This window comes from Microdochium trichocladiopsis, assembly GCF_020744255.1.
Source record: "Microdochium trichocladiopsis strain MPI-CAGE-CH-0230 chromosome Unknown B0I36scaffold_11, whole genome shotgun sequence".
Lineage (NCBI taxonomy): Eukaryota > Fungi > Ascomycota > Sordariomycetes > Xylariales > Microdochiaceae > Microdochium > Microdochium trichocladiopsis.
Window position 1 is genome coordinate 326,606 of NW_025763554.1, and position 27,727 is coordinate 354,332.

At 55.3% G+C, this 27,727-nt stretch overlaps 10 protein-coding genes and 1 non-coding gene across 11 annotated transcripts; 5 read left to right on the forward strand and 6 right to left on the reverse strand.

Annotated features, from left to right (window-relative positions):
• Window positions 1-1,065: 1,065 nt before the first annotated feature.
• B0I36DRAFT_388335 (Carboxylesterase) lies at window positions 1,066-3,253 on the reverse strand (the record flags this gene model as incomplete). The annotated part of the gene is made up of 4 exons (XM_046161239.1): window positions 1,066-1,906; window positions 1,980-2,877; window positions 2,940-3,040; window positions 3,211-3,253. 4 exons carry the CDS (start codon window positions 3,251-3,253, stop codon window positions 1,134-1,136), a joined length of 1,815 nt encoding a protein of 604 aa, XP_046006316.1. The 3' UTR covers window positions 1,066-1,133.
• A 1,943-nt stretch (window positions 3,254-5,196) lies between these two features.
• B0I36DRAFT_35418 (uncharacterized protein) lies at window positions 5,197-6,639 on the reverse strand. Its single transcript, XM_046157275.1, has 3 exons — window positions 6,370-6,639; window positions 5,583-6,309; window positions 5,197-5,409 (listed from the first exon to the last, which is right to left on the reverse strand). The coding sequence occupies exons 1-3, from the start codon at window positions 6,445-6,447 to the stop codon at window positions 5,402-5,404; spliced, it is 813 nt and encodes a 270-aa protein (XP_046006317.1). The 5' UTR covers window positions 6,448-6,639; the 3' UTR covers window positions 5,197-5,401.
• Window positions 6,640-8,165, reverse strand: B0I36DRAFT_35422 (uncharacterized protein). The gene is made up of 3 exons (XM_046157282.1): window positions 8,033-8,165; window positions 7,849-7,936; window positions 6,640-7,779 (listed from the first exon to the last, which is right to left on the reverse strand). The coding sequence occupies exons 1-3, from the start codon at window positions 8,048-8,050 to the stop codon at window positions 6,833-6,835; spliced, it is 1,053 nt and encodes a 350-aa protein (XP_046006318.1). The 5' UTR covers window positions 8,051-8,165; the 3' UTR covers window positions 6,640-6,832.
• Window positions 8,166-9,042: 877 nt separating this feature from the next.
• On the forward strand, window positions 9,043-10,455 carry B0I36DRAFT_297516 (putative short-chain dehydrogenase/reductase family protein). Its single transcript, XM_046151923.1, has 3 exons — window positions 9,043-9,686; window positions 9,883-10,211; window positions 10,307-10,455. The coding sequence occupies exons 1-3, from the start codon at window positions 9,165-9,167 to the stop codon at window positions 10,416-10,418; spliced, it is 963 nt and encodes a 320-aa protein (XP_046006319.1). The 5' UTR covers window positions 9,043-9,164; the 3' UTR covers window positions 10,419-10,455.
• A 2,374-nt stretch (window positions 10,456-12,829) lies between these two features.
• Window positions 12,830-14,547, forward strand: B0I36DRAFT_335243 (dienelactone hydrolase). Its single transcript, XM_046155441.1, has 4 exons — window positions 12,830-13,345; window positions 13,463-13,817; window positions 13,930-14,097; window positions 14,200-14,547. The coding sequence occupies exons 1-4, from the start codon at window positions 13,055-13,057 to the stop codon at window positions 14,265-14,267; spliced, it is 882 nt and encodes a 293-aa protein (XP_046006320.1). The 5' UTR covers window positions 12,830-13,054; the 3' UTR covers window positions 14,268-14,547.
• A 6-nt stretch (window positions 14,548-14,553) lies between these two features.
• Window positions 14,554-14,650, forward strand: B0I36DRAFT_t176. Its single transcript has one exon. It is a non-coding gene; the product is annotated as a tRNA-Glu (tRNA).
• Window positions 14,651-15,324: 674 nt separating this feature from the next.
• On the forward strand, window positions 15,325-15,750 carry B0I36DRAFT_218956 (uncharacterized protein; the record flags this gene model as incomplete). Its single annotated transcript, XM_046149004.1, has 1 exon — window positions 15,325-15,750. A coding segment is annotated over one exon (426 nt), but the record flags the coding sequence as incomplete, so codon positions are not given.
• Window positions 15,751-18,738: 2,988 nt separating this feature from the next.
• Window positions 18,739-20,434, forward strand: B0I36DRAFT_221187 (major facilitator superfamily domain-containing protein; the record flags this gene model as incomplete). The annotated part of the gene is made up of 5 exons (XM_046149024.1): window positions 18,739-19,084; window positions 19,153-19,285; window positions 19,369-19,789; window positions 19,864-20,092; window positions 20,169-20,434. Coding segments are annotated over 5 exons (1,395 nt in total), but the record flags the coding sequence as incomplete, so codon positions are not given.
• A 212-nt stretch (window positions 20,435-20,646) lies between these two features.
• B0I36DRAFT_435453 (heterokaryon incompatibility protein-domain-containing protein) lies at window positions 20,647-23,333 on the reverse strand. Its single transcript, XM_046162765.1, has 2 exons — window positions 22,668-23,333; window positions 20,647-22,620 (listed from the first exon to the last, which is right to left on the reverse strand). The coding sequence occupies exons 1-2, from the start codon at window positions 23,278-23,280 to the stop codon at window positions 20,771-20,773; spliced, it is 2,463 nt and encodes an 820-aa protein (XP_046006323.1). The 5' UTR covers window positions 23,281-23,333; the 3' UTR covers window positions 20,647-20,770.
• A 1,422-nt stretch (window positions 23,334-24,755) lies between these two features.
• On the reverse strand, window positions 24,756-25,967 carry B0I36DRAFT_368107 (uncharacterized protein; the record flags this gene model as incomplete). The annotated part of the gene is made up of 1 exon (XM_046159564.1): window positions 24,756-25,967. The coding sequence occupies one exon, from the start codon at window positions 25,965-25,967 to the stop codon at window positions 24,756-24,758; it is 1,212 nt and encodes a 403-aa protein (XP_046006324.1).
• Window positions 25,968-25,991: 24 nt separating this feature from the next.
• Window positions 25,992-27,459, reverse strand: B0I36DRAFT_368108 (uncharacterized protein; the record flags this gene model as incomplete). The annotated part of the gene is made up of 2 exons (XM_046159565.1): window positions 25,992-26,275; window positions 26,343-27,459. 2 exons carry the CDS (start codon window positions 27,457-27,459, stop codon window positions 25,992-25,994), a joined length of 1,401 nt encoding a protein of 466 aa, XP_046006325.1.
• Between the last annotated feature and the right edge of the window lie 268 nt (window positions 27,460-27,727).

Below are 27,727 nucleotides of genomic sequence, written 5' to 3' on the forward strand. Positions count from 1 at the left end.
ATCAAAACGTTCGATCATATTGTAGATCTACATGTCGCAAACTTCGAGTCCAAGCCTGGACGAAGTTGATCACGTCGAGATTCGGTCGAAAGAGGTCAGTGGAGGGGCAACGTGCAGATGGGCGCTCAGTCAGCCATGCCGATACAATCTATTCATGGTGCATTCATGATTGTGACCCCTTGGAATTGCGTCTCCGATTTGATGCAGCTAGTGGGCAACAAATGCGTGAGAAAGAGTCATTGCCGTTTCCCTCACTAAATCAGATCCTTACACCTTTCATAACTCTCAACGCACTAGACCATCCACAAAATAATTTCCCACGAGTTGGTTGCATGCCACACCCCGATTGGGCCGAAGGACAACTGAACTCATACCCAGTCATAGTTCAGCTCTGCCAGGCCCAATACCTACCTCATTTTGGAACATTGAAGTCAATACCGCAATCCCTCACGGGTGCCTCTCGTATTCGGCTCGTATTGCATGAGAAGCTGATATCTCGGACCAGAGAAATGACCTGATCTCGGCACACGGACCTGGCCGTACAGATCCCCCGGCCCATACCACTTATGGTAATTCTGCCTTGGCAGAATTCTAGGAGGCCAGACCTGGGGCAAGACCTGGCTCCTGCTCCCCCTGCACAACCCGTCGTTGCCAGGGTCCCATCACGGCTGAGGACCACAGGTCCCTGTATCCTTGCAACGGTGGAAGGATTCGATCACCCCTCATTTTCAGGGACCGGAACCTGATGGTCGGGTCTGTTGGGGGGGGGGGGCTATCTGGCAGCGTGCGTTATATTAGTCAGGAGGTGCCAACTAATAGTGGTTGCCTTCTGGGTTTGTCATCCGCCTGGCGAGAGAGTCGCCCCTAATTTCTTTCCTACGGTAGCCAAATTGCAAAAGGGAATCGCCAGTAGATTATGGCGCTTGACAAGCATAATGTCGGATTGCATGATCACAAGCATGGGCAGGCAAAGCGAGGAAAATAATTCATTGCTACGTAAAGTGTCAATCTTGTTTTTCCCTCTACTCAGCCCGTTACAGTCCGTGATGCCTAATCTACCGTTTTCGTACACCACAACCCGTTGGCAACCAACGATATACATCAAAAGTTGCATCTAACCATTTGATTTACTCCTACAGCTCAATTGGAATCTGACCTTCCGCTCCAAAGTTGTTGCCTGCAATAAAAGACCCGCCCCCTGAACCAGCGATCGCGCCGGCAACGCCGGTCCAAAACTCGCAAGTGCCCTTGGCGTTCTGGCGGTCCTCGACGTCCGTGACGAACGCGCTCTCCTCCCAGTTCGCCATGCGGACCGTCATCACATCCTTCATGAAATCGCCGTCGCTGCCGTCCGCGAGGGGCCAGGTGGGCGCCTTGCCCTGCTGCTGGAGGACGTTGGGGTCGCCGCCGGACGCGGCGAAGCTGGCAAAGTAGACCTTGTACGCGAGGGGGATCCTGTTGAAGTACAGGAAGGCCGAGTACAGGGTCGCATCGGTCTCGTTCATGCCGTTCTTGGTGAGCATGTGGTACGCCTCGGTGGCGTTGTTGGTGAACAGGGGCGCCATGTCGGAGCCGTGGTGGGCGAGGTCCTTTGTGGGGAACGCGTAGCGCATCATGTACGTCTTGTCCGGGTACGCCGAGAAGAGGTCGCGCGTGTTGCAGGTGAAGGAGGCGTCGCGGATGACGGTTGTGATGCACTTGTTCCAGTCGCCGAGGAAGTTGATCCGGCAGGCGTAGCGCTTCTTGATGGCCGCCCGCTGGTCCGCGGCGCCGCTGCCGGGCAGGAAGGACTCGAGGAACTGGTCAAACGTCTCCTCCGAGGTCACGTACTTCGGCCTGAATATGGCGGCCTCGTTGGTGCAGTGCGAGACAATGGTGGACTCGATGCTGGACTTCCAGTATTTGTCTAAAGCGCTTTGAGTTAGTTCTATTACTTCGTGCGGAGCTGCTTGTTGTGACAACATTCAGGAATAACTCACCATTCGCAAAGGCCAGGGGCGACAGCGTGGTAATCCACTTGCCATCCACGGACGGGCCCAGGAGGAACAAGCCGCTTGTGGCGACCGTCTTGTACAGCTCCTGATTTGCCTCGCTCATGTTCTTGGACTCGCGCAGGCAGTCAATGTCAAACTCCTCGCCGCAGCCAGCCAGAGCCGAGAAGCTCTTGTAGATCTGGTCCAGTCCGCCATTGGGCTTGTTGTCCCAAGCCCACTGGTAGGCAGGGCTCTGCACCACAAAGGTCTTGAAGGTCGGGTCGACCTTGCCGTCCTCGCGGATAAGGTGGTGCAGGACCGAGCTCGCACCCGCGGACTCGCCCCAGGCGCTGACCTGTTCCTTGTCGCCCTTGACCTTGCTGATGTGGTTCTGCACCCACTCGAACACGAGCGCCTGGTCATATAGGCCAGCGTTTGGCTGCGCCACGCCTTGCATGTAGTCGCCCGCGAGCCATCCATACGCTCCCATGCGGTAGTTGCCCGTCACGAAGATGGTCTGGTATTCGCTTGCCGAGATGATGCCGCGGCCGTTGTACAGCACCGACCCGCCGTGGTTCTTGGCGCCAAAGGCAAAAGCACCGCCGTAGATCCAGACAACGACGGGCAGCCCCCCGTCGAAATCTTCATCAAATACCCACTTGGGCACGTAGATGTCCAGGAACAGGCAGTCTTCCGACTCGGGCACGTGGGGCTCCTTAGGGTCCTCGGGGGCGTCGATGGGGTTCTCGCCTCCTGGGGGGTTCTTGAGCACCGAAGGGTCAATTTGGATGCAGTTTCGACCGTCACTGACGGGCTGCACGGACGAGTTGGTCCACGAGGGGAACTGCGGAGCACCAAAGCGCTCGGGAATCTCGCCGAATCGGACGTTTTCAAAAATGTAGATCTGGAAGGCACATTGTTAGCTGTGAAGGGAGCAGATGTGGCGAGCTCGTTGGACCGTCTTACCTCTGGATCTTCCGCGAGCTCCCTGGCCTCATAGATGCCCCATGGCAGCTCAATGCTCGGTGCCGCCTTGCGAGCGAAAGCACTGTCGAGGCACGAAACCCCTAGCAGGCCAATAATTAATGATGACTTCACCATGGTCAACAGCGTTCTGCTTTGATCTTCTGCTCTTGACTTCCGCGACAGAGTAAAATGTTAAGGCCACATGCGTAGAGGAGTACAAGGCCGACCTTTATACTCTAATAATGGAGCATGTATAATTCCTTTGCCAAACTGTCGCAGTTGCTGACACCCGGACATGACGATACTTTAGCCATGGTGTCTTAGACAGTGGGATCCCTGTGCAGATCATGGACGTCGTCGGTGGCAGGCCCGCACATCCCTTGCTTGCTGCTGAGTCGCAAGACACACGGGACGGGACGGGACGGGGTGGAACGCAAAAGGGCTAAACGTAGTACCGCGCATTCGAAGCAACTAAGAAGGCCTAAGCACAGTAATCAAAAGTAATTGGCGGTTCGCCCATGCTCTTGATTACCTGAAGTTGGAAGAGAAACATTATAGCTTGCACCCGCGACACTTCTCCATCCATGTAAGGTGACAACTCGCCCTCCGCTCTCAGAGAGCCTTCTGGCCACCATATCTGCGTGATGACCTCGTCGAGATCCATTACAAATCCCTCGCTATCTTGAACCTTGTCCAGAAGTAGCGGTACACATGAGACCCTATTCCACAATCGTGCCGCAGACGACCGTTCAATCAAGTCAACACGGCGATCCGTGCACCCCGGCCGACCTCCCTTCACTCCCATTCCAACATCGTCTTTCCCAACCACATTCTCCACCCCGGTGAGGTAGGGGCGACTCCCCAGTCTGCCGGAGACATACGGGAGATCCCGCTCCTGCAGGCCCAGGCAGAGAACTAATCCGATCCTCCGCATCGAACGCGCCACAGTCCACTGCAAGTGCCAATCAGTCAATGATCCGCGCAAGGCTGAGACGGGCCGTTCCGCACGCCAGCCACCCCTGCCCCGGACTGGCAGAAGTTGGGATTTGCTCTGGGCCCTTTCTTCCAACTGCCGGCCTGTAAAAAACACAAGCCGCGCGTGTAAATACATATTAGATTCGGGCTTCGAATCTCCCTGGCCTGTATACATATCTAAAGGTCCAAAAGCTTGGAGATCCCGACAATTGGCTCTCGCAGGGTCAAGTCAAGTTCACGCGTTGTGCCCAATGATGGTAATGATCAACCTTGGACGCAAAGACTTGTGTGCATCAATCTCCCCAGCCCGCACGCCTTTCCCTAGAAACCAGCCACAGCCAAACGCCAACTTGAACTTCGATGTGAATTCATGCCGTGTCTGACATCGTCTCCGACCCTCCTCCCCGCATTACGCGGCTGCGTCGACCAGAGCGGTTTCACCCAGATTTTGACTCTCTCCAGTGAGACAAGCCCGGGCTGTTTCACCGCACTAGAGCACCAAGCTCATTGATCAGTGACGACCACAAGCTCTTACTCTCGCCTTTTTTCTTGCTCAAGGCGGAGGAGAGAGAGGGAGACGCGGGGTGTGGAGTACCCTTGCCAAGGGGACTTTTGCGCCGGCACGACCAAAAACGGATAATGCATCTGCCGGAGTCTGGCCCGGCCCGCTGGACCACCCAGCTTGGAGTTACCTTTTTTCGGATCAGACGTCTTCTCAGCCTGGGACACGAAGCGGCCAGTCGTGCTGATCAGACTACGCAGGCCTACTTTCGATGCGCGCATTCAGACATGGGCATCGCATCGATCGAACCATGGCCAAAGAATGGGAGAGGCATGGATCGCTCCGATGCGGTCGGCCGGTGAGCTTCGACCGAGCCGGTGTCCCCTGGTCGGGTTGTGCGCCCGGGGCCGTCGCTGGTAAGTCTGCACGGCCCAAGCAGATTTCTTACATTTGAGCTTGGTCGAGTTCGGAAATGGCTCACACTCACACTGTACAGTCGGTCCAGGCGAGTACGGCGCTGCTGGGACGTTGCCTAGCCAGGATACAGGCAACCTTGACAACGGAGTCAGCGTCATTCAGAGGCCGCGTGTGCTCTAACTTGCTGTGGAGATTGCGGAGGCTGCTGGGCATAAACATGGACGGACGACTGGAGCAGAGCGCAGGATTGCACAAAATGGAGTCAGACAGTAGCTGAGTGTGTCAAGTCGTCTAAGCGGGGCTCGATTGGGAGTCTGCGAGTTCTGATCCTGGATATGCTATCAATGTGCTCCTGCCAGGATCTATTGCCAATTCCCGCGTCGCGAACTGTCATCTCTACCTGACCATACGTTTTTGACGACCGCCCAAGCAATAGCCGCACATCACGTGACCCAATCATCTTCGACAGCCAGCATGGAAATCCTAGTCATCCCAGGTGATGAGATCCTCCGAAGAAGATCCAGCGGGCTCGACGCCTGAGCATTCCTTGAGGCTACGACCCCTGATACTAAGGTCCTTGACGTCAGGGTGAGTTTTGGCATTGTGGCAGGTCTCGGCACGAGGGCATCCCCCAATCTTCTTGTCCGGCCCCAGCAAGCTCAGGTCGCGATCAACCTGCGATGGCACAAGCGTACCTTCAGGCAGGAGCAAACCGGCTGGAAGCATGGTGCCGCGCGGGAGCGACGTACCTGCGGGAATAAGCGTGCCCGTGGGTAGGGTGATGCCGCCCGGGATGTGCAAGCCTTGTTTGAGCACCGTACCAGCCGGGAGGCGTGTCGCCCACGGCAGCACGGTGCCGTTGCGCAGTTGAGTTCCTGGGACGTAGGTCTCCCGAAAGAGGCCGTCAATGACGACTTCAAGGACGTACTGCTCATCAAGCTCCGGCGGCTCTGGTAGGATGATGGAACCGGAGGATACCGCCATGTTGCCCGTCAGGATGACAGACTGCGGTAGTGCCATGTCGCCCTGAAGCGTGAACCCGCCTGGCCCCAACGTCATGGGCTGGGGCAAGGCCACGGAAGACGCATCGGACAGGGTCAGGACATCGCGCAACATCCGCCGAGAGCAGAGAGAGCCGCCCCCAAATGGCACGACCCGATGGGGTGTGCTCGGCGTGCCGAACTGCAGGAGGGTGCCGGGTGGGAGGCGTAGTTTGTTGCTCTGCTTTCCTAGGAGTTCGATGGGCTTTCCTGGGAGGGTCTTGAGAACCGCGTCTCCAAGCAGGATGACCTTGCTGCCGGGGGTTGCGCTTTCGATGGCATGTGTCTGAAAGATGAGATCGGCGGGGTTGTCGTCAGCAGCGGCAATCATTGCGCCGTTGGCGAGCTGGATGGTCGACTGGATCGGGACGCTCGCGTTACCTCCGCGTGGGAGCCAGATCTTGCCGCCATGGTGGTGTATGTGGATCACCATGTCCTGGATTGCGTGAGCACATTAGTCGCTGGGCCTCCTGGAGAACGACGTGTTTGGACGTACTGTAGTGGTGCACTGAGCTTCAGGGGCGCCGGGACTCCTGAGTCTGATGCGTCGCTGCCCTGCTTTGGTAGCCACCATTGCGGCCTTGTCTCGTCGCCGGCGACTCAGAGCTCTCGTGAGCGTGAGTGCGTGGTGAGGATATGGTGGAGAGACAAGACGCAGGAACCGTGTCTGGATGAAGGACCGTGGTCAGATCGCTGTCGCCGGCTCGCGCTGTGTCCTGAGAGTGTCGAAATCGTGTCTAGAGGCTCGATCCAGCTGGCGGCGCCTCAAGATGACGCGGCGCGCTGTCACTGCTAGAGGTGTTGGTGTAGAGGTGTTGTTGGGACGGTTTGTTCCAGGGCAAGCGCAAAGGCCTGCCTCAGGCAACACCGTGCCTCGACAAACGGGCCCCAATCTGCCGCACGATCTGAACTCCCGCCTTCATGTCGTCCACAAACAAACAATAACCAGGCACGCTCCCTCACAACTCAATCACTAGCGGCTCCTCACCCCTCGACGCCCGCCAGCGGTTCGTGCTCGCCAGCAGCTCGTCACAGCCCTCGACCAGGAACGACCACTTGCGCGCAAACCCCTCGGTCAGCTCCCACCCCCACGGCGACCACGGGTCCTGCCACACTATCAACCCGCACCCTTCCTCGCCCCCGGGGCCCGAGTCGCACACGCTGCCCAGAATGTCCCGCAGCAGCTGCTCGTGGTCGAACGCCTGCTCGTGCCGCACCAGGTTGTCCCGCATCGTCCCCGACGGGCAGTAGTCGATCCACTCGCCGTGCAGTGTGCTGCGCTGCAGGGGCGTCGGCAGGAGCTCGGCTGGGACTGCCGACAGGTGGCAATCCCTATCGTCTGCTGATGGCGGCGATAACGACGACGACGACGACGAGGAATAGTCTGGCGACGACAACGGCGAGCACGATGGCCCTGGGAATAGCGGAGGTGCCTTCTCCGGATACCGGGCCCGAAGCTCCTCCATCCGGCGGAGGGCGGCCATGTTGGACAGCAGCCCGCGCAGCACGTTGAACTGGACCACGATGATTAGGTGGTCGCTGCTCAGCGGGAGCTTGAACACAAACTCCCGGACGGGCCGTGGCCTGTCGGGCATCTGCGAGAGGTCGAGAAGCGCCTGCGCCGCCAGCGTGAGCTTGCACGGCTCCATGTCGGGGAACACGCGCTTGGATGCATCGTCGCTGTTGCTGGTGCGTGCAACAGAGACAAGCGCCGATGACGATGACGATGATCCCCATGTTCCAGGCCTCGTCTGGATGTATGTCTGGTGTCGTGATGCTGTCGTAGCCAGCGGAGCCGATGCCGGCGCCGCAAAGCTTAATGCATCATGATTGCTAATGGCGTCGCTAGCACCACCAGCACTACCACCCGTCTTACGGGCTTTCTCGGCCAGAAGCTTCCGCTTGCCTGGATGTTGAGGTCAGCTCTTCAGTTTCCGCCGTCGCGAAAAGCAAAGAATAAGAAATAATCACTCACGATGAGCCCTCACGTTGAGCCGGTTCTGCAGCTTGCGCCGCAGCTTGGCGTCCCCGAGCCCCGTCCAGTCGTCCTCGGCTCCACGTATCTGGCAAGAAAGAAGCGGCCTGTCAGCAACTCGGCTGCGTCTTTTTGCGTCTCGTCACATGTCAAGCCGAGTAATCGTCATGGAATCCAAAAATACCTCGACCAGGCTGTGCATTTTGCCCTCGCTAGTCCAGCTTGTTTCCGGCAATCCGGGGGTGTTATTTTTCCGCTCTCAGTAGAATGCCGCTTCGCGACCCGATGGGACAGGAGGAAGTGGGAGAGGAACGACGAGAACCGGACGATAAGAAGGTTGATGTCGCACGAGCTGTAAGCAGGCTGCAGGCATCCATCGATGATCCAGGGTGAGACAAGGCCACCATTGCATGAAAGGGGTGGCCTCCGATGATCGGGATGCGTTAGGCCGAGGGAAGCAGGCCGTGCTTGGCTGGCTGGCCCCTGCCAACCTTGTCTCTGCTGCTGACCGCCGCCGGGCCGGGCCTAGGGAGGCGGACTGTGCTAGTCTCGCCATGGAAGGACAAAGCCACCTTAGCCAGGCCGGTTTCTGTGGGTTGCTTACACGGCCAATCATGTCGCGAGCTTCAAACCCAGCCCGGCTCCTTCTGATCAGGCCACAACCTGCGTGCGGCTGTATCAGCTGGCATTGGAGTGTGTGCTCCGTATCTCCTCGTCTCCCTGTCTCCACCCCCGGTCCCCGGAGAGATAAGTACCCCCTAGCTCCAGCCCCCAAATGCTTACACGGCCAATCATCGTGCCGCAACCTCGCTCAGCTGCTTACCTGACCAATCAGAGAGTGCCAGCTGCTTACATGGCCAATCACAGTGCCGCTTGGCCGGAATCTCGATCGCGCTAATGGCTGGGACCGCGCTATTGGGTGCTGGGCTTTGTATGCTTTTGGCGTAGTGCGCCGTTGGCTAATGCAGACTGCTTACACGGGCTGTCTCAGCATGCCTGGAAGGCGTAGGCCATGTGAGTATATTCGCCGAAGCCTCACTGAGAATTGGTAGATGAATAATATCCGGCGTGGAGACGCGTCGGAAGTTGGATTACAAATGAATCATGGCATGAAGACAAAGCCCGCGACATATATATAGATTCGGACGAGCCGGCTTCACGATGCCAGGTCACGAAATCCCCTGGTCACAAGTGATATATACTACAGACCGAAACCCTTCGCCTCCGACGTGACGACGCCTCAACACCTTATTCTCTGAATCCAACCAACATATCTACACACAGCAACCTCCGGGCAGCGCCCTACATCTCCAAAAATGGCTGGAGTCTGGCTTTCCTACATGAAGTCCCAACTCTGCTTCACCCCTCCGTACCCGACGCAATCCTTCACGGGCCAGACCATCATCGTGACCGGCTCCAACACGGGCATGGGCCTCGAGGCCGCGCGCCACTTTGCCCGGCTCGGCGCGGCCCGCCTGATCCTCGCGGTGCGGTCCCAGGCCAAGGGCGACGCCGCGAAGAAGTCCATCGAGGAGACCACTTCCTGCGGCCCGGGTGTCGTGCAGGTCTGGCTGGTCGACCAGGCGAGCTATGCCTCGGTCGCGGCGTTTGGCGAACGCGTGAACAAAGAGCTGGACCGGCTGGACGTGGTCGTGGGCAACGCGGGCATCTTGCCGTACGACACCTCGAGGGCCGAGGAGGACGAGGCTACCATCACGGTCAACGTGGTGAACAGTCTGCACCACGGGATCCTGATGCTGCCGAAGCTCCGAGAGACGGCGGTCAGGCTGGGGAAGCCCGGTGTGCTGACGTTCACGGGAAGCTGGATGCATGGACTAGTTAGTGTCGATGATGTGCTGAAGATGCCGGAGGGCAAGGTGATTGAGGGGCTGAGCAAGAGGGCCGAGAAAGTTGGCAATCTGGAGAGGTAGGTTCTTTCTGTCCTTTTTCTCCCCTCTCGTCCATTTGCTTCCTCCTCTCCTCTTCTCACTCGTTCCTTGTGTCTCTCTCCTTAATCTCCTGCTGTATACCCAGTGCCATGCTAACCCCCATTTGGCGGCGCCATTTTTCCATATACACAGATACCCACTCTCCAAAGTCGTCCAGATGCTCGCGATCCGCGCCCTCGCCGAGGCCGTCACCGCATCCAAGAAGCCCGGCGAGGTCACCGTCTCTGTGCTCAACCCGGGCGGCGTCCGGACCGACATCACGCGCGACGCGACCGGGTTTGACCGCTTCGTGGTCGTGTCCTCGTGGTATATGCTGTGGACGGCCGAGGTGGGCGGGCGCACGCTGGTGCATGCTGCCGCGTCGAGCGGCAAGGAGGCACACGGGCAGTATCTGAGCAACTGTGCTGTCGCTGCGTGAGTCATGACCTTTCTTTCTCGCATTCACTTGCTTCGAAGGGGAAGCTGTGTGCAATGAGTTTGCTAACCAGTGGGCTTTTTGTGTGATACAGCCCAAATAAGTACGTCACGTCTACGAACGGGATTGCCGCGCAGAGGCGCATCTGGAAGGACCTGGTGGCGAAGCTGGAGAGGCTTAATCCGGCCGTCGCGAATGCTATCTGAGAGATTGCTTGCAGGATTTTGGTACACATGTTATATCCTCTGTTCACTTCTTGCATAATAGTCTCGTGTATTCTTAGATACATGCTTCGGTACCTGATCTGGTTCATGGGAATTCGACGTTCTTGACATCTTACCTCACTTCAGCTTTTCCAATTAGAGCAGGGGTGCAAGCCGGAGGACAAAGGACGGCAAAAGAAAGATCTCGTCTGATTAATGCTTCTACTGGAGAACCACAAGAATGCGTGCAACGTACATCCCCTTCGGCACTATCTAGTACCTAGTCCTGCCAGGTTAAGCTACCCCACACTCTTACCCCAGACCGAAGCCGGAGCTCGAGGGAAGGCTCTCGGTGGCAATCCAACCGAGCTCCAACAGCCATCTCCACTTTGCCAGGTCTATGACCCCGACCACCATTTGGAATCTGAAGGTGGCACGACCCCCCCTGCAAATTGGGGTTTCTACTAACAATTGATTCTGCAGTTAAATAAACCACATAACGTAATCCACGGGTAAGCGGGTCACACGGGTGAACGGGTCACCTTCCAGTAACTCGTACGACAATATATAAGACAATTTAACCACAACGCCTTAAATCAATTCAAACTATTCAGAATCCTCTTCTTCAGAGGCAGATACAACTTTCTGACACGTACGAGCATTATGACCGGGCTCGCCGCAGACGCCACATCGTCGCGCGCGCGTTTCGGGCCTCCTCGTACGACCACTATTCTGACTCGTTTCCGCTATTAACTGCTGCGTCGCATCGATTTGAGCCTTCAAATCCTTTACCTGATCAATCGTGAGGGACCCTCCTTTCTATAGCTGCTTTCTTTTCGTACGACGACGGCGGCTGAGGCGGTCATTTGCATCTCGAAGTTCGGCGAGCTCTTGGCGCATAAGGTCATGCTCGTGTACCATCATTATAACTCCTTTTCTCAGCTGCCGTAGGCTCTCAACAATGGACGACGGTGAGCTATTCTGGTGTCGTACGATGCGATTTTCAATATACTTCGTCTGCGATTCGGTCTCAATTAGGTTGTTCGGCGTCTTTGAAACCCATGGGGGTGGTAGTCCAGCAGAGGAACCTGGTGGTGTCGGCGTATGAAACTTCATATCTAGCTGCGAAATCACATAATTCGGGTCGTACGGTACTAGGCCTGTCGCTCTGAAGCCTGCCTGGATGTTTGATTTGGTCATTGCAGCGTCGTACGCCTTATAAAAGGCTGGGAGGAAGTCCTCCTTTGAAACGTGGGTTACGTGCGCCCGCATTAGACCTTCGATTTCTTTACCGTACGCCCGTTTCAGAGGTCCAAAACACCCAACATCGAGAGGCTGGAGCTTATGCGACGAATGAGCAGGCATACAGAGCGTGACAATATTCTGTTCCTTGCAGTAGAGCTCGAAATCGACGGAATGGTAGCTCTCGTAGCCGTCGAGGATGAGGAGGCGGTAAGTGCCCTTCGTACGACTCTTTATATAGAAATCGAAGTGTTTTACCCACTCTAGGCCTCTCTCGTTCATCGTCCAACCGTTCTCTAAAAGCGCGATTACCCAGTTAGCCGGTAGAGGGCTATTCGCGGTCCAGGAGTCGAGGTGGACCTTCCCTACGAAGATGATATACGGCGGGATCGAATAGCCGTACGACGCAATGCCCTGGATTACTGTAACCCATTCCTAATTCCCTTGTTGTACGGCTCTTGGCCTCCCGCGTCGATCGGAGGTCGTAACGATAGTTTCGGCGGAGATTTTACCCATCGCGAAGCCCGTTTCGTCGAAGTTGTAGATATCGTCATTGTGGATCCCGTATTTCGCGATTATGTTTCGTACGAGCTCAAACCACGCGCGATACGCGTCCGGATCCTCGCAAAGGACCCTCTGGTAATCGATTCTTCGATTACAACGCGTACGGAGCTCAGGTCGTCGTCGTACGAAGGTTGAGGCCCAGTTCGTTCCAACGCGTGGCGCGTCGCGTACGCGGAGGAGTCGATCCGCCATTTCTCGAACACCACTTAACCGCGGTGGAAACGAACGCGAATCTAGGTCGAGTACGTATCGTACGATACTCTCCTCTTCGTATGAGGTTAATTTCTGGCAGGGTGGTCGGGTGTCGTGTTTCGCAGCTCGGCCGTGGTATCGTTGCTGGAGTGTCGTACGAGATACATTATAGATCTGCGCAGCCTTTCGTACGCTTAATTTTGGGTCGGATTGGAGCGCATTTAACGCTAGAACCAAATCACTTTCAATTGATTGTCGTCCCATGATTGGAGGTGGAGAAAAAGGAGAAGGAAGTGAACCTCAATTAAATTGCAGTAAAGTGACCCGTTCACCCGTGTGACCCGCTCACCCGTGGATTACGTTATATAAGTGGGATTATTTAGCTTTCTGTCCAATCCTACTCTCCAGAACATTATCAATTATCAGATACATCCAATGAGCTGTGGACTCCATAAATCAAGAGATTAGCGGCTTGGCAGACCCCGTGCCATCTTCAGATTCCATATGGTGCCCGACTCATCGCAACGACAATCACCAACAAGATCCACCAAGGCAACACGGATTGCCGCTGTCCCCTCGTTCTCGAAAGCAGACTCAAAAACAACACGAACAAAAGTTCACAGAACGTACACCGCATCAAAATGGCGAGCACGACTACTGCCAGCACCACCTCGGGAGACTACCTCGCCCAGCCCAGCGGGCCATGCTGCCTCAAGGGCACTCTCCACGAGGGCACCCCGCGCGGGCGCTACGAGACCCTCGCCGGCTTGCAGACCTACATCACCGAGCCTACCGGCGACGGCGTCAAGCCCAACGGCAACGTAATCCTATACTTCCCTGACGTTTGGGGGTTCTTCAACAACGGCCTGCTCGTCATGGACGCTTTCGCGGATGCGGGATACCTGGTCCTCGGGGTTGATTATTTCCGCGGGGTGGGCTTTTCCCTCTTGATTCCCTGAGCTTCAATCTCCATCTTCTCATGGGCCTGAAAAGGAAAAGTAGCGATCGTGGAGAAGAAGCCTGTACAACTGACGAGACCACATGTCTAGGACCCCGTGACAAAGTACCGCAAAGACCGGCACGACACGACCACATCCCCGGGCTTCGACTTTGATGCCTGGAAGGACAAGCACGCCGCCTTTGCTGTGGACGCCGTGCCGCGCTGGGTCGATGCCGTCGTGGAAAAGTACGGTGGTGGCAGCGGTAGCGACAACAACAACAGCACCACCAATACTGCCACTTTGGCTGGAGTGACGCACACGGGCCTCAAGCCCAAGTTTGCCTGTACGGGGTACTGCTTCGGTGCGCCGTACGTGTGCGACGAGCTCGCGCGGGGGATATGCAGCGTGGGGGCGTTTGGGCATCCAGCGTTCTTGAAGGAGGAGCATTTCCGCAAGATCACGAGTAAGTCTTTTGACCTGTTTGAGACTGCGTTCTCTCTCTCTCTGTGTATGTTCTCTTTGCGAGGGCGTGCTCTCTCCGCGGATGACTGACTGACAAACGAGGGCGGGTTTAGAGCCGCTCTTCTTGTCCTGCGCCGAGATCGACCACACTTTCAGCGCCGAGGCGCGCAGGCGCGCGATAGATATCCTGCAGGAGGAGAAGAAGGTGTATCACCACCAGCTCTTCTCGGGCGTGGAGCATGGTTTTGCGCTCAGGGGCGACCCGAAGGATCCTTATCAACGTGAGTTTCCCGCTGGTAACTTGATCGTAGAATGCCCGTCCAAGGTTCCGGCTTTATTCTTCGCTGAGAGGCACTTCACTAACGATGTTGAGGGCTTGGCAGGCTGGGTCAAAGAGCAGAGCCTCTCGGCGATTGTGCAATGGTTCGACTTTTGGCTTGCTCAAAAGTGAAGGATACGCTTGGCCACTGGTGACTGACTGGCTTTGGGCCATGTCATGTCGGGTATGGAATTTGATTTATCACGATCTTACGTCAAGCCTGAGTATTGTGGCAGGAAACAATGCAGCCAATGTTTACTCACAGACTCGGATTGAAAATTTTCGGGCGAGTGAAGAATCCGCGAGGAGTTCAGGGCCCGGCCTCTGTAGCAAGAAACCTGGGTGCTACTCAACTCTTTAAATCATTATGATATGAGGGACGATATGAGACAACACCGTCAACCAATCACATCACAAATCCGAATTGGTGTAGTGGCTAACATTTGACGCTCTCATCATTTCCTCTTCTGAGGATTTGACCCGTCAAGCCCGGGGTTCGATTCCCCGATTCGGAGTTACCTTTTGCCCTTTTTTATCTTGTTTTTGAGGTTGCTTCGGCTGCTGAGGCAGGCGACTTTGCTTCCGAGGTGGCCATTTTGGTCTGCATTCGCATCAGCAACAATTTTTTTGATTTTTTAATTCCTTGCCTGGAGTGCTGGGCCAAGGCTCTCAGGCTGCATCATCTTGAGTGGTGGGCTGCACGTTCCCAAAGGATGGGTGGGGAGTGCTGCCGTGCACCTCCTCTGTGCCAGCTCCAACGCATTGGTGATGGGCACACCTCCACCAACAGATGCCTTATCCTGACAACCTCTGCCACCGCTCTCCCTTAGCCTATTATCTTCTGGCTTCCATCCCAGGCTGCAGTGCTCCGCCACCCTTTGCAAGGCTGTGCCAGTGACCAGATAAATGTTTTGGCGACATCCAGAGCTTTGCCAGAGCTGGTCAGCCACTTTGGCTCCCATCCACGACTGGAGATCTGTGCAAGTGAGCATGATATCCAGCAGTATGTCAATCAGAACATGAACGGTCTACCCAAATCGGTGCGAGAGGACAAAAATTACCGCCAAAATGTATCTTCGAGACTGGCGCGCGTGGCGGGTGGCATGTGAGTGTGATACTGAAGCAGTTTTCGAAGACTTCGGCTGATATAGCTACCAGGTTTCTGCTTGCGCAACTCCATCTTCAAGCACTGGAGAGCAAAAGATCTCTCAGGTCCTTTGAGAATGCTTTAAACAGCCTCGAGAACGGTGGGGGGTCATATGAAGCAGCTTATACAAATACCATGGAGCGCATAAAGTGTCAGATGCCCGATCAAAGGGAGACCGCCCTCAAGGCTCTGATGTGGACCGCATTCTGTAGGCGACCCTTGAAAGCACTGGAGTTGCAACACGCTCTTGCAACGGAGCCGGACGCCACAGAATTCGACAGTGGGAACATCACGCCAATTGATGATATAGTATCGGCTTGCGCCGGTCTTCTGACAGTCAGCCAGGGCACATCAGTCGTTACACTTGTCCACTATACGACTCAGGAATTCTTAGAACGGGCGGCTACTAGATGGTTCTCGGATGCTCATGCGGATATTCTCAGAACCTGCATTACATACATGTCCTACCCCACCTCGATTATTACCCCAACCATCTGGACAAGCGAAAATTGCAGACGACGTATATTGGGGACGCCCAATGGCCCACTCATGGAACAGCGCCCGTTCTACGCATATGCAGCCATGCACTGGCACTACCATGTTCGTCGGTGCACTATCGCGGATGAGGATGGTCAAGTTGTGATAGGATTTCTGCGCCTCAAGCAGCAAGTCAAGCTCATGATGTGGTTCTCAGCACATCGACTATCACCCAGGTTTCTGCATATGCACTACAATGGTACCGGTGACCTGCACCCTTTACACGTGGCCGTACGTTTTGGTCTGCATGGAGTCCTAAAATGTCCAGGCATTCCGGAATTCGCGGATGTGAACCTGCTGTGCAGCCATGGCCGATCAGCCTTGCACTACGCGATCGGCTCTGGCACATCACTGGACGAGCAAGAACGTTTGAAGGTGGTCACCTGGCTGCTGGATCATGGCGCTGATATTCATGCGACATGGCGCACATGGTCTACACTCTCGTTGGCTGCTGCGTGCCGCTCGGACGGCTCTGAGATTGTTTCTCTGCTCCTCTCTCGAGGCGCTTTAGTGAACGACGCCACGGCTCGACCTTATCACTTGCCTACCCCCGATGATGATAAAGAAAGAGACAACCAATCTCCGGGAAGCCGGACATACGGAAAATTACCCAGTGCTTTGCACAACGCTATAGAGAGTGGCAACAGAGGAGTCGTCCAGCTCCTGCTGGACTACGGCGCCGACGTTGACGAAAAGTTTCCAATGAATCTCTCCAACGGACTGGAACTAATTGTTCCGCTAGCGCGTGCTGCATGGAGGCGTCGTGCTGACATAGTACGACTTCTTCTGGAGTACAACGCGACATCGACACCAGGGGATACATGCCCGCCTCTATCCCTATGTAGTAGTATGATCATCGCCAAAATACTCCTCGAGGCTGGGGCAGACCCAAATGTTCCATATACTATGCGCTTTGAAAAGCCTCGTTTTATACACCACGCCTTTCATGAACAGCCATCCCTGCTGCCACTGATTGCGCAAAATCTCAAAACTGGTAATTCAAGGGATAAACACGGGTGGACGGCACTTGGGTACGCCGCACAGGCCGGGCAAGGTCAAGTTCTCGAAGCTCTAATTGCCCACGGAGCGGGATCCGTCAATGAGCGAGGCGACTCGAGATTATCGCTTTTGTCCATCGCTATACTGTACGAGCACTTCGACGTCGCAGCCATGCTCCTCAAACGGGGCGCTGATCCTCGAGCGGCCTCGCGTGAATGTGCAGATATTCAGCTTGGAGAACTGTGCCACTACCGGCATCAGGGATTACCACTCCATGAGGATAACGCGATCGTAAAGGAGCGGGATATAAACAGCCGCCACTCTGACGACTTCCAAGAGTCAGACCAATACCTGGTGCGCACCTACTTTCTGCACGCAAAGGAGGGCAATTGCGAGAACTATCCTTGCCGTAAACGGCGTTGGTCGGACGATAATCCAAGACGAATCGCGTTCTTACGACAGGAGAGATCTCAGAGGGCTAGAGAGGAGAGATCTCACAGGGCTAGAGAGGAGAAACAGACTATAACTAGGAGATGGTTGAGCGAAGTGAAGTTGAGACTGGGTTTTCAAGAACGGCCCCAAAAGCAAGTTAAAAAAGGGACAGCCCTGGTTGGTAAGTAAATACGATTCAAATTCCGGGGCAATTTCCGTCGCATACAAATCTATTTTCGTGGGCTTCCCTGAGCGATGAGCAAACATATACCCTCAAAATGTGGCGGGATCCCCCCCCCCCTTCCGGGCAAGAGTCAGCCTATGGAATATCTTTAGTGAAACATTGTTCATCAATTTAGAGTTCGGCCTGTTTTGCCAACACTGCTACGGTATTATAGATATGTGAACTCGAGCACTGACTTGTACCTGTTGTCTATGACGTGCGGAATTTCTGGAAGACTGAATAATTGGCTTCACATCCTGATAATCATGAAGCCCTGACTATCTTTCCTTTTATGGCTCAGGGCTTTCACGCAGAAACGCTACTCATCTCCCTATTTCTCCCTATTTAGTAAAATCATATTGCAACCCATTAATCTATATCAGATCGGCCTTCGTACGGCCCGCGAGCTCAGATTTGGCAGGTCGCACTTCATGCCCTTGCTATTTAGTACCTATTCGTGCACGGGAACTAAGAGATTGATCGTCCGTTGACCTCATGCTCGCCAAGACCAGCTGCATTTCTTTGCTCATCGAAAGACCAATGCATGGCCAGCGGATTTACAACATCAATCGAGTAACGAGCACCTTGCGCCCTGCCCGTTTTCATTCTTTTTCGGACAAGTCCAAGCCAATACGGGCGAGCGACCGAGCAAAATCGTTGGACTAGAAAAACCCGACAAGGTGCGACACCTTCTGCCGCCTGCCAAGAGGCCTGACAGGGAAGGTGGCAGCGATGCATCCTTGTCGGATGTAATGTTGGCGCCGGTCTTGTTGGTTGGTGCCAGTCTTGATGGTCGGAGCGCCGCGGAGCGCCATCCGCCCACCCAATGGCCAACACATGCATGCTGCCACTCACCATGTGAGAGTAAGGAGCACGGATGCCTTTCCTTTAATCCGAGCGTGCCTCACTTGGCCAGGACTAGGTTTGTCTGAGCCGTCTGGGCCAATTTGCCAGATGCAAATGGCATTGTTCCCCGCAATCAACGAGTCAGATTAGCTGACAAGCAATCGGGCCAACGCCCATAACAAAAGTTCGAGGGGTCCATGTGCCCCTTTGGTCGGAGCTGCCTCCCTGGCCTGGCCGCATTAGATCTGACCTTTCCTCATCAAGCGACTTCAGCTGCTCTCCTGTCTTCCACAACCACATCGGCGAACAAATTGACCACCAAGATGACCAGACCCATCGATAGTCTTCGTAGCGAGGACGCTTCGGAGGCGACGCCTCTCCTTGACCGGACTACCCCTACCAAAGACCCCTCGCCCGCGACAACTCGCCGGGTCGTCATTCTCAGCTGCCTCTACATCTTCCTGCTGGAGTTCCAGGCCGGGCTGCAAATCCCAAGCGCGCTCGCCCTCCTCGAGCAGCGACTATGTTATGATGTCCAGCCTGGCTTGCCCTGGCCACCAGCATCTGACGACCCTGCGTGCAAGACGACCCAGGTTCAAGGCCGCCTCGCTTCGTTCCGGGGCCTTCAGTCCTCGCTTGACGTCATCCCGGGACTTCTGACGACTATCCCTTACGGCATGCTCTCGGATACCTGGGGTAGGCGGCCGATCCTGATTCTCGCGACAGTCGGCTACACTCTTAGCGTGGCGTTCCAAATCTTCGTCTGTAAGTTCTCAGCCAGCATCTTTTTCGGCGTCTTTCGCGACATGAAAAGTTGACGGCTCGTGCTCAAGTCTCGTTTGGTCCGGTTTTCCCAGCGCCAATGCTGTTCTGTTCGACAATCTTCATGTTCATCGGCGGCTCGCCGTCCACAATGTCCGCGATGATCTTTACATCTATCGCTGATGTCACTGCAGTCTCGAGCAGGTAAGTGGGGCCAGGGGTTCCTGATCTTGAAAGACTCATTTCGATGTCTGACTGGCTGGCTGACTGACATGTGTGGGGTTTAGGGCGGACGTCTTCTTCGCTGTGTCTGCCACATACATCGCCTCGGAGGTTTTGTCGAGCCCGCTCGCCGGGCTCATCTTACTGCATTCGGCATGGGGACTCCTCATCACCTCATTTGGAATACTCCTTGCGACCTTTGTCATCACTATGCTCTTTCCCGAGACCGGGACTATGCTCGGAGCCAAGTCCAGGACACAGACGATGGCCGCGTCGTCAGATGCAGAGGGCTCAGTTCCGGAACCCGCGCAGGCAGGACGATGCCAAAGCACTGTTGAGAAAATATCTCGTATCTGGAGATACGTCTCCACGAACAAGCGTCTAGTGGCGCTCACCATCTCCCTTGTATTCGTTGTCCTTGGGCGTTTTGTCCAAGAAATGCTGCTACAATACACAACCAAGCGGTACAACTGGACCTGGAGCCAGGTAAGCAAAACTGCCCAGAAAACATCCGCTGCCTTGAGAAACCAGCCCGGACTGACGCGAGTATCTCCGCCTAGGCCTCATTCGTACTCACGATCCGAAGCATCAGCAACTTCATCGTGTTGACAGTCGTCATGCCACTTGCGAGCCGCCTCCTGTTGATGCACAGGAGGGGGAGGAACAGCAGCAGCAACAGCGCCTCCGCCACGAGCAAGGACGTCTGGATCGCTCGGGTGTCTGGCGTTCTCGGGATCATCGGCTTCTCGCTCATTGGATTTGCGTACACGCCTGTGATTCTCTGTACTGGTAAGTAGACGACCATTCACTTCCCCAAATTGATCGAACAGAAAAGATTCGTGCAGATGCTAAGACGAGCCTCCAGGTCTAGTCGTCGTGTCCCTCAGCGGGGGAATGTCCTCGGTACTCCGCAGCCTCCTGAACAGCCTCGTCGAGCCCCGCCACCTGGGCAGGCTGAACGCCGTGCTGGGCATCATGGAGCTAGCGAGCCTCCTGGTCGCTGCTCCCGCGCTGTCGCAGAGCCTACGGGCTGGTCTGAGGCTGGGAGGGATGTGGATCGGTCTCCCCTTCATGTGCGCGGCCGCGATCATGACGGTTTCCACGGGGGTTGTGTGGCTGGTCTCGATCTGATTGACTTTCGTGATTTGAACACTAAATTGAGCTTATGGATGAGCGCCGAACAGAATCCAGTGTTGTTTGCTTCGAGCAAGTGTTTGGGTTCGTGCTTTGTGTTCCGCCCTGGAAAACCCCGGTATTGGGAAAGCCAATCCAACGTTCGAACAACTTTCAGTGCACCATTTGCTGCTGTCTCTCCGAACATCTTTTCAGACTTTACTGGGTGTGGCATCGCGTATTTGCTTGACAGGAACTTGCGCAGAGGTAAAACGAACAAATTCCGTAGCTATATACGAGATACATATCCTCCATTTGACGTTTTTGAAACTTGAAACTTGTTCTTCCCACGCTCTACCGGATGATAATGTCACGCTCTTCTTCTTCATCGAGCCATGGTTTCCAGCCATTGGAATGTCGAAAGGTGAATAGGCCGATTCCGACGCGCTGGTACTGCTCACAAGAAGTATCGAGTTGAGACAATCCTGGAGAGTCCGGCGAAGGATCATGGGGACTATTGTGGTCCGAGACGCTCGGTTGAGGGCGTTGGTGTCGTATAAGGTCTTGTGGTGCAAGTATGAGGCACACTCCGTGCATTCTTGTGTTCTCCAGATCGGAGGGGCCATGAGTTCTGTAGCGACCATAGAAGTGGTCGTAATAGCCGAGGGCTAAACAGAATAGTGGAAGACAAGTCAACGACCTCGCGAATCGTTCGTCGTCCAAGGAGCTGTTCTGCTCAACGCAAAAACCCAGGGGAGTGCTGTCTCTTTGGCAAATCTTGACTGCAACTCCGCCCACCAATGTGATCTTGATAGGCTTCACAGTGGCACGAAGCGAAAGCCAACCATCTTGTATAGCTCCAAAAGGGTCATGCCCTGCTTGCTTGATATGCACAGAATTGATCCGAGCAAGCGGCTGAAGGTAAGAATCACGAGGCCCGCGCCACCGGAATTCGGCGGTAACGCTCGCCCATGACCACGAAGGGGCGACGTATTCCGGCAGCAGTATGGGCGTAGTGGTGGCGTACCAACAGAGATCGTCGAGGAATGTCTGCTCCCACAGCCCAGCATAGTATCGTTCGGGCTTCCCCTTTCCACTTTGTATGCGGCGATAACCTCGTTGGGTATCGAAATACTCCTTCGCAAGACCTGACAAAGCAGTAAGTCGGTCCTGTGGGAACGTCAGTTCAAGTCTACCATAATGTTGCACGCATCTGTGCCACCTTGCCTTCTCGTCGCCCTGAAGCTGAAGCTGCCGGTCGTGGCCCACGCTCACCAAGTCCCAGGGGCGACTTCTACCCAAATGATGACGGTAGTGAGAAGACAAACACGCTATCTCGTTAATTTCACTCTCGCGGCATTCCCAATAGACCTGCTCTTCACTAAAATACACGATCCGGGGGGAAAGCAGGCGTTCTTGGTAGACCCAACCGCGATCTCCGAGATAACCCAGCTTGCCGCGGTACCTGTCATTCTGATGGGGCAAGTCGCTATAGACATAGTAGCTTCCAGGCGAAGAAGAACTTCCAGGCGAAAGAGAACCAGGTCGACTGCGGCGGAACTTTGCGTATGTAGCAATTAATGAATCAGGAGGTGCCCCCGATGAGAGTGCATGCAAACGAAGTGGTTGCAGTCTATCTGCGCGGCGGTTTCGGAAGATTCCATGATCCTCGTTTGAAGCGCAACTCGCTGCTAGGGTTACGGTAGCGCTCTTGTAGACAGTCGCCATATGCCCAGCCTCTCGTTGCCAATCCTCGCGAGAATCTTGAATAATACACATTCTGTCTACCCAAAGGTAATGTATATTCAGCTCGGAGGCGACAGTGCAGGCGTCTCTTATAGTGCGCCTGAGTGAGGAGACGGGTATGCCAGCACGAAGCGTAGCTTCCGTCTGGGCGTTGAGCATAGTTACGTCCAGATTCTTCGTGGGCGATATGTTGCCTGCTGATCCAGTAGCTCCCCACCGATAACTGAGAGCCATGTATTTCGGTGATGGCGGCGAATTCACTAGACGAACGACGGGAGAGACCACGTCTGTTCGATCTATGAGGATTAAGCGAGTAGGTCGGCCCGAGTTTGTTGATCTATGTTTCTGGCAATGCCCATGACACTCATCGCACAAGGCTATCCAGCTCCTGATTTGTGAGAACGCTTCGGGCGAAGCTGTGCTCTTCGTGAGTAATGTATCTCGCCTCCGGTTAGAGTCTGCCAATGATTAGTTTGAGAAAGATCCAAAGAGCCAGGACACATACTGGGCTGCAGGTGTAGTGTGAACCATCGAAATTGCAACATTAAGGAGTCGGCATCGAGTTGTTTAGCGAATGGCAGATTAGTTAACAAGCCGCTAGATCCAACGAACATGATTCTCACTACGCCGTCATTTCGCAGACATAAAGCAGACCCAGCCAAGTCTTCTTTTTGCTTGTCAATCATACGTATAAGCGAGCGCTGGCGTGACAACTGCCGCCGAAGACCTTGCCAAAGGACTTCACACAAGCAGCAAGTCTGGCGATGACCATAGCAGCAATCCAGTAGCGCAAACAGTGTACGGTGGTGTGTATGCCAGGCGTCGATGGGTATGTCTCTCTCCTTTCTGATTTCACGATACTGATGGGATTGCAATGGAGCTAAGGGCGAAGTCTGCAGGAGGGATTTGCATGGTGCGCAGACCATGATCGTTTCCGCCAGACCTACGTCGGCGCCGACAAGAGAGTACCCATCCTTGTACGAAATCTTCGACAGGGCTTCTGTGACAGTCGGCCACGATCGAGCGTCGTCAGCAAGAAGATGCTCTATAGCGTGGACTCGCCTCCGAATCGGGGTTCGCACGGTATTCGAAGCGGATAACGATCGCGGACGGGTCATGATGTCGGGCCTCTGTGTTGAGTCTTGTTGACTCTTGAGTAAGACACCATCTGAATCTCTGGGCCGTGGTCAAATCGTGGACGGCTGGAAATGTGCCCCTCTCCTTGCTTACGTGACCAAAGGAGATGACGTGGCAACGGGCACACTTCCCGAGTCAATCATTCGAGTAGTACAGGCAAACCCCGTTTATGCGGATTATCTTCGCAATACCCATAAGGCTCCGAATACAAAGGCGTTCCGCGTTACCCTGGCGCTTATCGTCATACCTAGATAATCCCTGTTCAGGCGGAAGTGGCAAGTAACTGTGACGATCGCAAGTACTTCGAAAACACAGCCATGTCGCGCGACGAACAAAGTATCCCCTTACGCAATAGACGAACGCGAGGGATTAGGGGAGTCGCGTGTGTTTTGAAAGAAGACAACCACTTGATCCGCAGAAGCGAGGGAAATCCGCTCATGTGAGGCCCGTATAAACGGGGTTCACCTGTAGTGCATCTTAAAGTTGAGGATCAGCGACAGCTGACTCAGCAAGGCCACAATATATTCAGATCTAAGATCTGGACAAGTGCCGTCCTTCCTAAAGTATATAATTCATGTTTACTTATTACACTAGTATACAGATTTTCCCAAGTAGACGAAAGACTCGCTTCCTAGAGTTGAGAATCATTACAAAGTTATCTAATCCTACTTAGGTAATCATAACCAGCTAGTTTGACTCATGGTTTTGTTCTTGCTGCTGATAACAACGGGAGACCCTTGGTGCCCGGCTGTCTTTTGCCCACTACTCTTACGATAGCCGTATCATTGCTTTATAACAAATGCTCCCCATTTTACATGTAGTTTCCGTACTGCATATCAGGCGGATCTTCCCAGTAACAGCGTTTTCCGGCTCACTCGAGTTCTCAAATGTGTACTTTGCGCTCGCTTCTGGGATCAGCTTCTTGGGGATCCCATTGACGGCGGCGGAGGCCTCTGCCAGAAGCTGGAGCTTGCACGCTCGCTCCATCAGGGCAGAAGTTATTGATTAGCCAGAGGCAGTTGTGTTATAGTGATGGTTGTCGGCTTAAAAATAGGTTGGTAACTAGGTGTCACTTGCCGAGAGCTTCGCCAACACGATCACCTTCCTCCTGGGTACGTAAGCATAGTTCCCCCAAGGTCCTGTTGACGGTTTTAGGGTCAGTGTTTGTTGGAAACTGCTTGACATATATCCAGTAAAGCAAACATTCGTTGATTTGGGAGTTCGTCTTTATGCGACCATGCGCCGCGCCACTGGCAGTCGAGAGGCATCAGCTCTTGCATTGAGCTAAACTGGCGTCGGTCATCCCACCAAAGTCTTTCAGAAACCAACTACTTTGAGTACACATCAGGATGACAATCGGGAGGTCTATTCATTCAATTCTACGACTACAGCACTGACACAGAGTTTCGCTCGACCTGCCAATCTGACAGTATCACATTCGCAACCCACTTTCCATCTACTTCAGGTCCGCCTTCGTCACCTTCCTTCCCTGGCCACTCGGGATCGAAGGCGGCAGCCGGCCCGCACAGACAAAGCACAGCGGGTCCCGACACTCGATTGACCGGACTAGCACCTTCGTCTTAGAGAGCAGCAGCGGGTCGATGAATGTCAGGCCGTTGTTGCCGTGGGTCTGGAGGCGCTTGTCCCACATCCTGATGGCCTGCAGCGGGTCCGTGTAGTCGTAAGGGATGTTCTCGCTGTTGGGCTTGATGTTGGGCGTGCTGGTCTTGGTGGTTGGGTCGACGGTGTTGGGGACGGTCATTGTGGGTTTGGTGGTGGTCGTTGCGGTGTTGGTGGTTGGCTTCTTCTCGGATGCCTGGGCTGTTGCCGCCGAGGCTTTCTTGGCCGTTGTCGTTGCGGACTTGGTGGACGAAGCTGGAGCCGTGGGTTGGGGAGGCGGAAGCTCGGGTGGCTCGAGCAACCAGATGTTGCGCAGATGCCACACGTCTTCGGGGCACTGCGTGACGTAGACCCGTCCGGCCTTGCCATCTTCAATACGCTCACTATCGAGGTCAAGCTTGTTGACATCAAGGGCACCGGCCTTGTCAGTGAGGTCGCCGCCGTGACCCAAGTGCAGCTTCCAGTCGGCGAGCAGCGATTCGCCCTTGCCTGTGATGAAGCCCTTCAGGTAGGCGCGCATGGACATGAGGAACTCATCCATGCACCGCGTGTACTTTGTGCGGTTGCGGAAGGTGAGGAACTTCCACGAGTTGCCCGGCAAGATGTGATCGGTGGTGTTGGTTGCTGGAGCCACAGGCACGACGACTTTGGCGCACTCTCCCAGGAGCATGTGCAGCAGGTAGCAGTGAGCGCGCCACTTTGCAAAAAACGGGTCGTTGACTCGACCACCGTCAAATCGAGGTGGGTTCAGAAGGTGGGTGAATGCCGCCTCGGCAGCCATTGGAGTGTTGGGCGGAGAAGGATCAGGACCAGCAGGAGAATCAGCACGGGGCGTGACGCTGGGGGCACGGGCAGAGGTTCCGATCGTGCTCGGCTGGTCGTTGATGATTGTGTCTGCTTCAAACACTTGCGAGGCGGCTGCCGCCTGTGCTGCCTTGCCTGCCTGTGCTGTCTCGGCTTGTGCTGCCCTGGCCTTTGCGGTCTTGCTCGTCACAGTCAAGTTCTTATGCAGGTACTCTGGTTGATCGCCGCTCGCAGCCTGGTACATCAATAGTGGCAACCCAGGCGACTGCTAGACGCGCTGGGAGACAAAGTGGCTCCAGCGCGAGATCGTCTCCCTCCAGCCGAACCGGGGCGCACAGTAGTCGATGGCAAAGTCCTCGCCGTTGCGGAAGACAATGCGGTGGACGGTGTGCACGGCCAAAGCCGTGGCAATGCTGGAGACGCGTGACTGGACGGTGCGGCCGTGCGACAGCGGCGTGGTGATGTACTGGTCCGAATCGATAATGAAGGACAAGGGGACGTTCTTGACTTGCAGCCGATATTCTTCGATGCGGTAAAAGATGTCGAGCTTGGCTGTGTGCGTGCGTGGTCTTAGCGGCCATCCAAGAAACATGACAGAAGACAGGGAGAGACAACTTACTGGCCAGCATCCACTTGACAAGGTACGTCTGAATCATGGGCATGGACTCCCCAACGCCATGCCAGAGCACCTGCTCCGCGCACAGATCCGAGGGGAAGTCCCGCCATGGGAAAGGCCTCAGCAGTGGCCCGCCACACAGGACCTCGTCCGGATTAAAGCGCAGTTCTGCCACAGGCAAGGCGTCTCTGCCGACGCGCGTCGCTCGCAAGGTGATGCCACAGGCGTCCGACTCCATGGTGTAAAGGGTCTTGGTAATCACCTCGACCACGGTCTTGAGCTTGCGCTGGGCGAAGCAGTGTTCTCTGTGCTGGCCCCAGTGTTGTGCCTGACAATCTGCGTTGCAGTAGCCCGTGCCGACGGCAACAACGTCGTTGTTCTTGACGGCACAGTCACCGCAGACGAGGGACGGGTCCGCCATCCCGCAGTGAGCGCACTTTTTGGGGCAGGTGAGATCGCATGGCAGATGGTGAAGGCGCTTTGCCATGGCTTCGGGGGGTCTCCCGTCCAGGCCGTCTTCTGCCGGCAAGCTAGCGCACGTGCAACACTCGTCGCTGTGCTCCTCGTCATCGTCGTCGTTCTCTTCATCGCTCGAGTCCCGATCGATTTGGGAGCCGATGCAACCTTTTGCCAAAGATGTCGTCTCTTTTGTGCCAGGCGGGACCTGGCGGCCGAGACAGGACCAGTGGCAGTGGGTAAGGTAGTCCGCCATGTTTGTGGAGAACTTGTCCTTGATGAGGAAGAGCGGCTGGAGGCCCATGATGAAGGCCGGGCGTACTTTGTCGACACCGATGTTGTCGTCGATGGCGTCGAGGGCTGTGAGGGCTTTTGAGGCGAGGAAGTTTTGAGTAGTGAGGTGCTTGTCAGTGGCGGTGGCCTGGACAACCTCGGGGGAGGGGAGGGGCCCTCCCTTGAGGTAGTCGGGCAGACCCCTAAGGAAGGCCACGAGGGCGTCACGGTAGGCGGCTGAGACCTGGGTGGAAGACATGCCGATGTTGAGCTCGGCCCTGAGGAGGTCGGAGAAGAGCTTCTCGATGCGCACGCGCGTCTCGTCGGCCTTGCCAATGTCGTTGATGGCGGTCTTGAGGGCGTCAAAGCCCGTGTCGCGCGGTGTGGCCATTGTCGTGGCGGTAGAAGGGCGATTGTGGCTGTGGTGAAATGATGGTGAGATCTGGGTGAAAAAGACAAGGCAGGACAGCAACTGCCATAGTACTCAGAAAATCCTTGCCCCCCAGCAGATCATGGCTGACGACGAGAGCTCCAAATGAAATCTCGTCCCGGCTGGTGTGTAGCGCACCAGGTGGCAGAGATTCTTGAGTGTTGCAAAATGGTGGCAATGGCACAAGAAGGCAAGGAAGTGTGGACAGGGCAGGGCAGCCACCCCTGGG

Excerpts from the sequence above, each read along its gene's own strand:
- B0I36DRAFT_297516 (XM_046151923.1), top strand. The coding sequence starts at position 9,165 with ATGGCTGGAGTCTGGCTTTCCTACATGAAGTCCCAACTCTGCTTCACC. Across the intron at positions 9,687-9,882 it reads GAAGCTGGATGCATGGACTA|TGCCATGCTAACCCCCATTT; the intron begins GTTAGTGTCGAT and ends CTGTATACCCAG. Across the intron at positions 10,212-10,306 it reads AGCAACTGTGCTGTCGCTGC|CCCAAATAAGTACGTCACGT; the intron begins GTGAGTCATGAC and ends TGTGTGATACAG.
- B0I36DRAFT_35418 (XM_046157275.1), bottom strand. The coding sequence starts at position 6,447 with ATGGTGGCTACCAAAGCAGGGCAGCGACGCATCAGACTCAGGAGTCCC. Across the intron at positions 6,310-6,369 it reads AAGCTCAGTGCACCACTACA|GACATGGTGATCCACATACA; the intron begins GTACGTCCAAAC and ends CACGCAATCCAG.
- B0I36DRAFT_335243 (XM_046155441.1), top strand. The coding sequence starts at position 13,055 with ATGGCGAGCACGACTACTGCCAGCACCACCTCGGGAGACTACCTCGCC. Across the intron at positions 13,346-13,462 it reads GGGTTGATTATTTCCGCGGG|GACCCCGTGACAAAGTACCG; the intron begins GTGGGCTTTTCC and ends CCACATGTCTAG. Across the intron at positions 13,818-13,929 it reads GCATTTCCGCAAGATCACGA|AGCCGCTCTTCTTGTCCTGC; the intron begins GTAAGTCTTTTG and ends GGGCGGGTTTAG.
- B0I36DRAFT_435453 (XM_046162765.1), bottom strand. The coding sequence starts at position 23,280 with ATGACCCGTCCGCGATCGTTATCCGCTTCGAATACCGTGCGAACCCCG. Across the intron at positions 22,621-22,667 it reads CACACTACACCTGCAGCCCA|ACTCTAACCGGAGGCGAGAT; the intron begins GTATGTGTCCTG and ends AATCATTGGCAG.
- B0I36DRAFT_35422 (XM_046157282.1), bottom strand. Across the intron at positions 7,780-7,848 it reads GCTCAACGTGAGGGCTCATC|GCAAGCGGAAGCTTCTGGCC; the intron begins GTGAGTGATTAT and ends CTCAACATCCAG.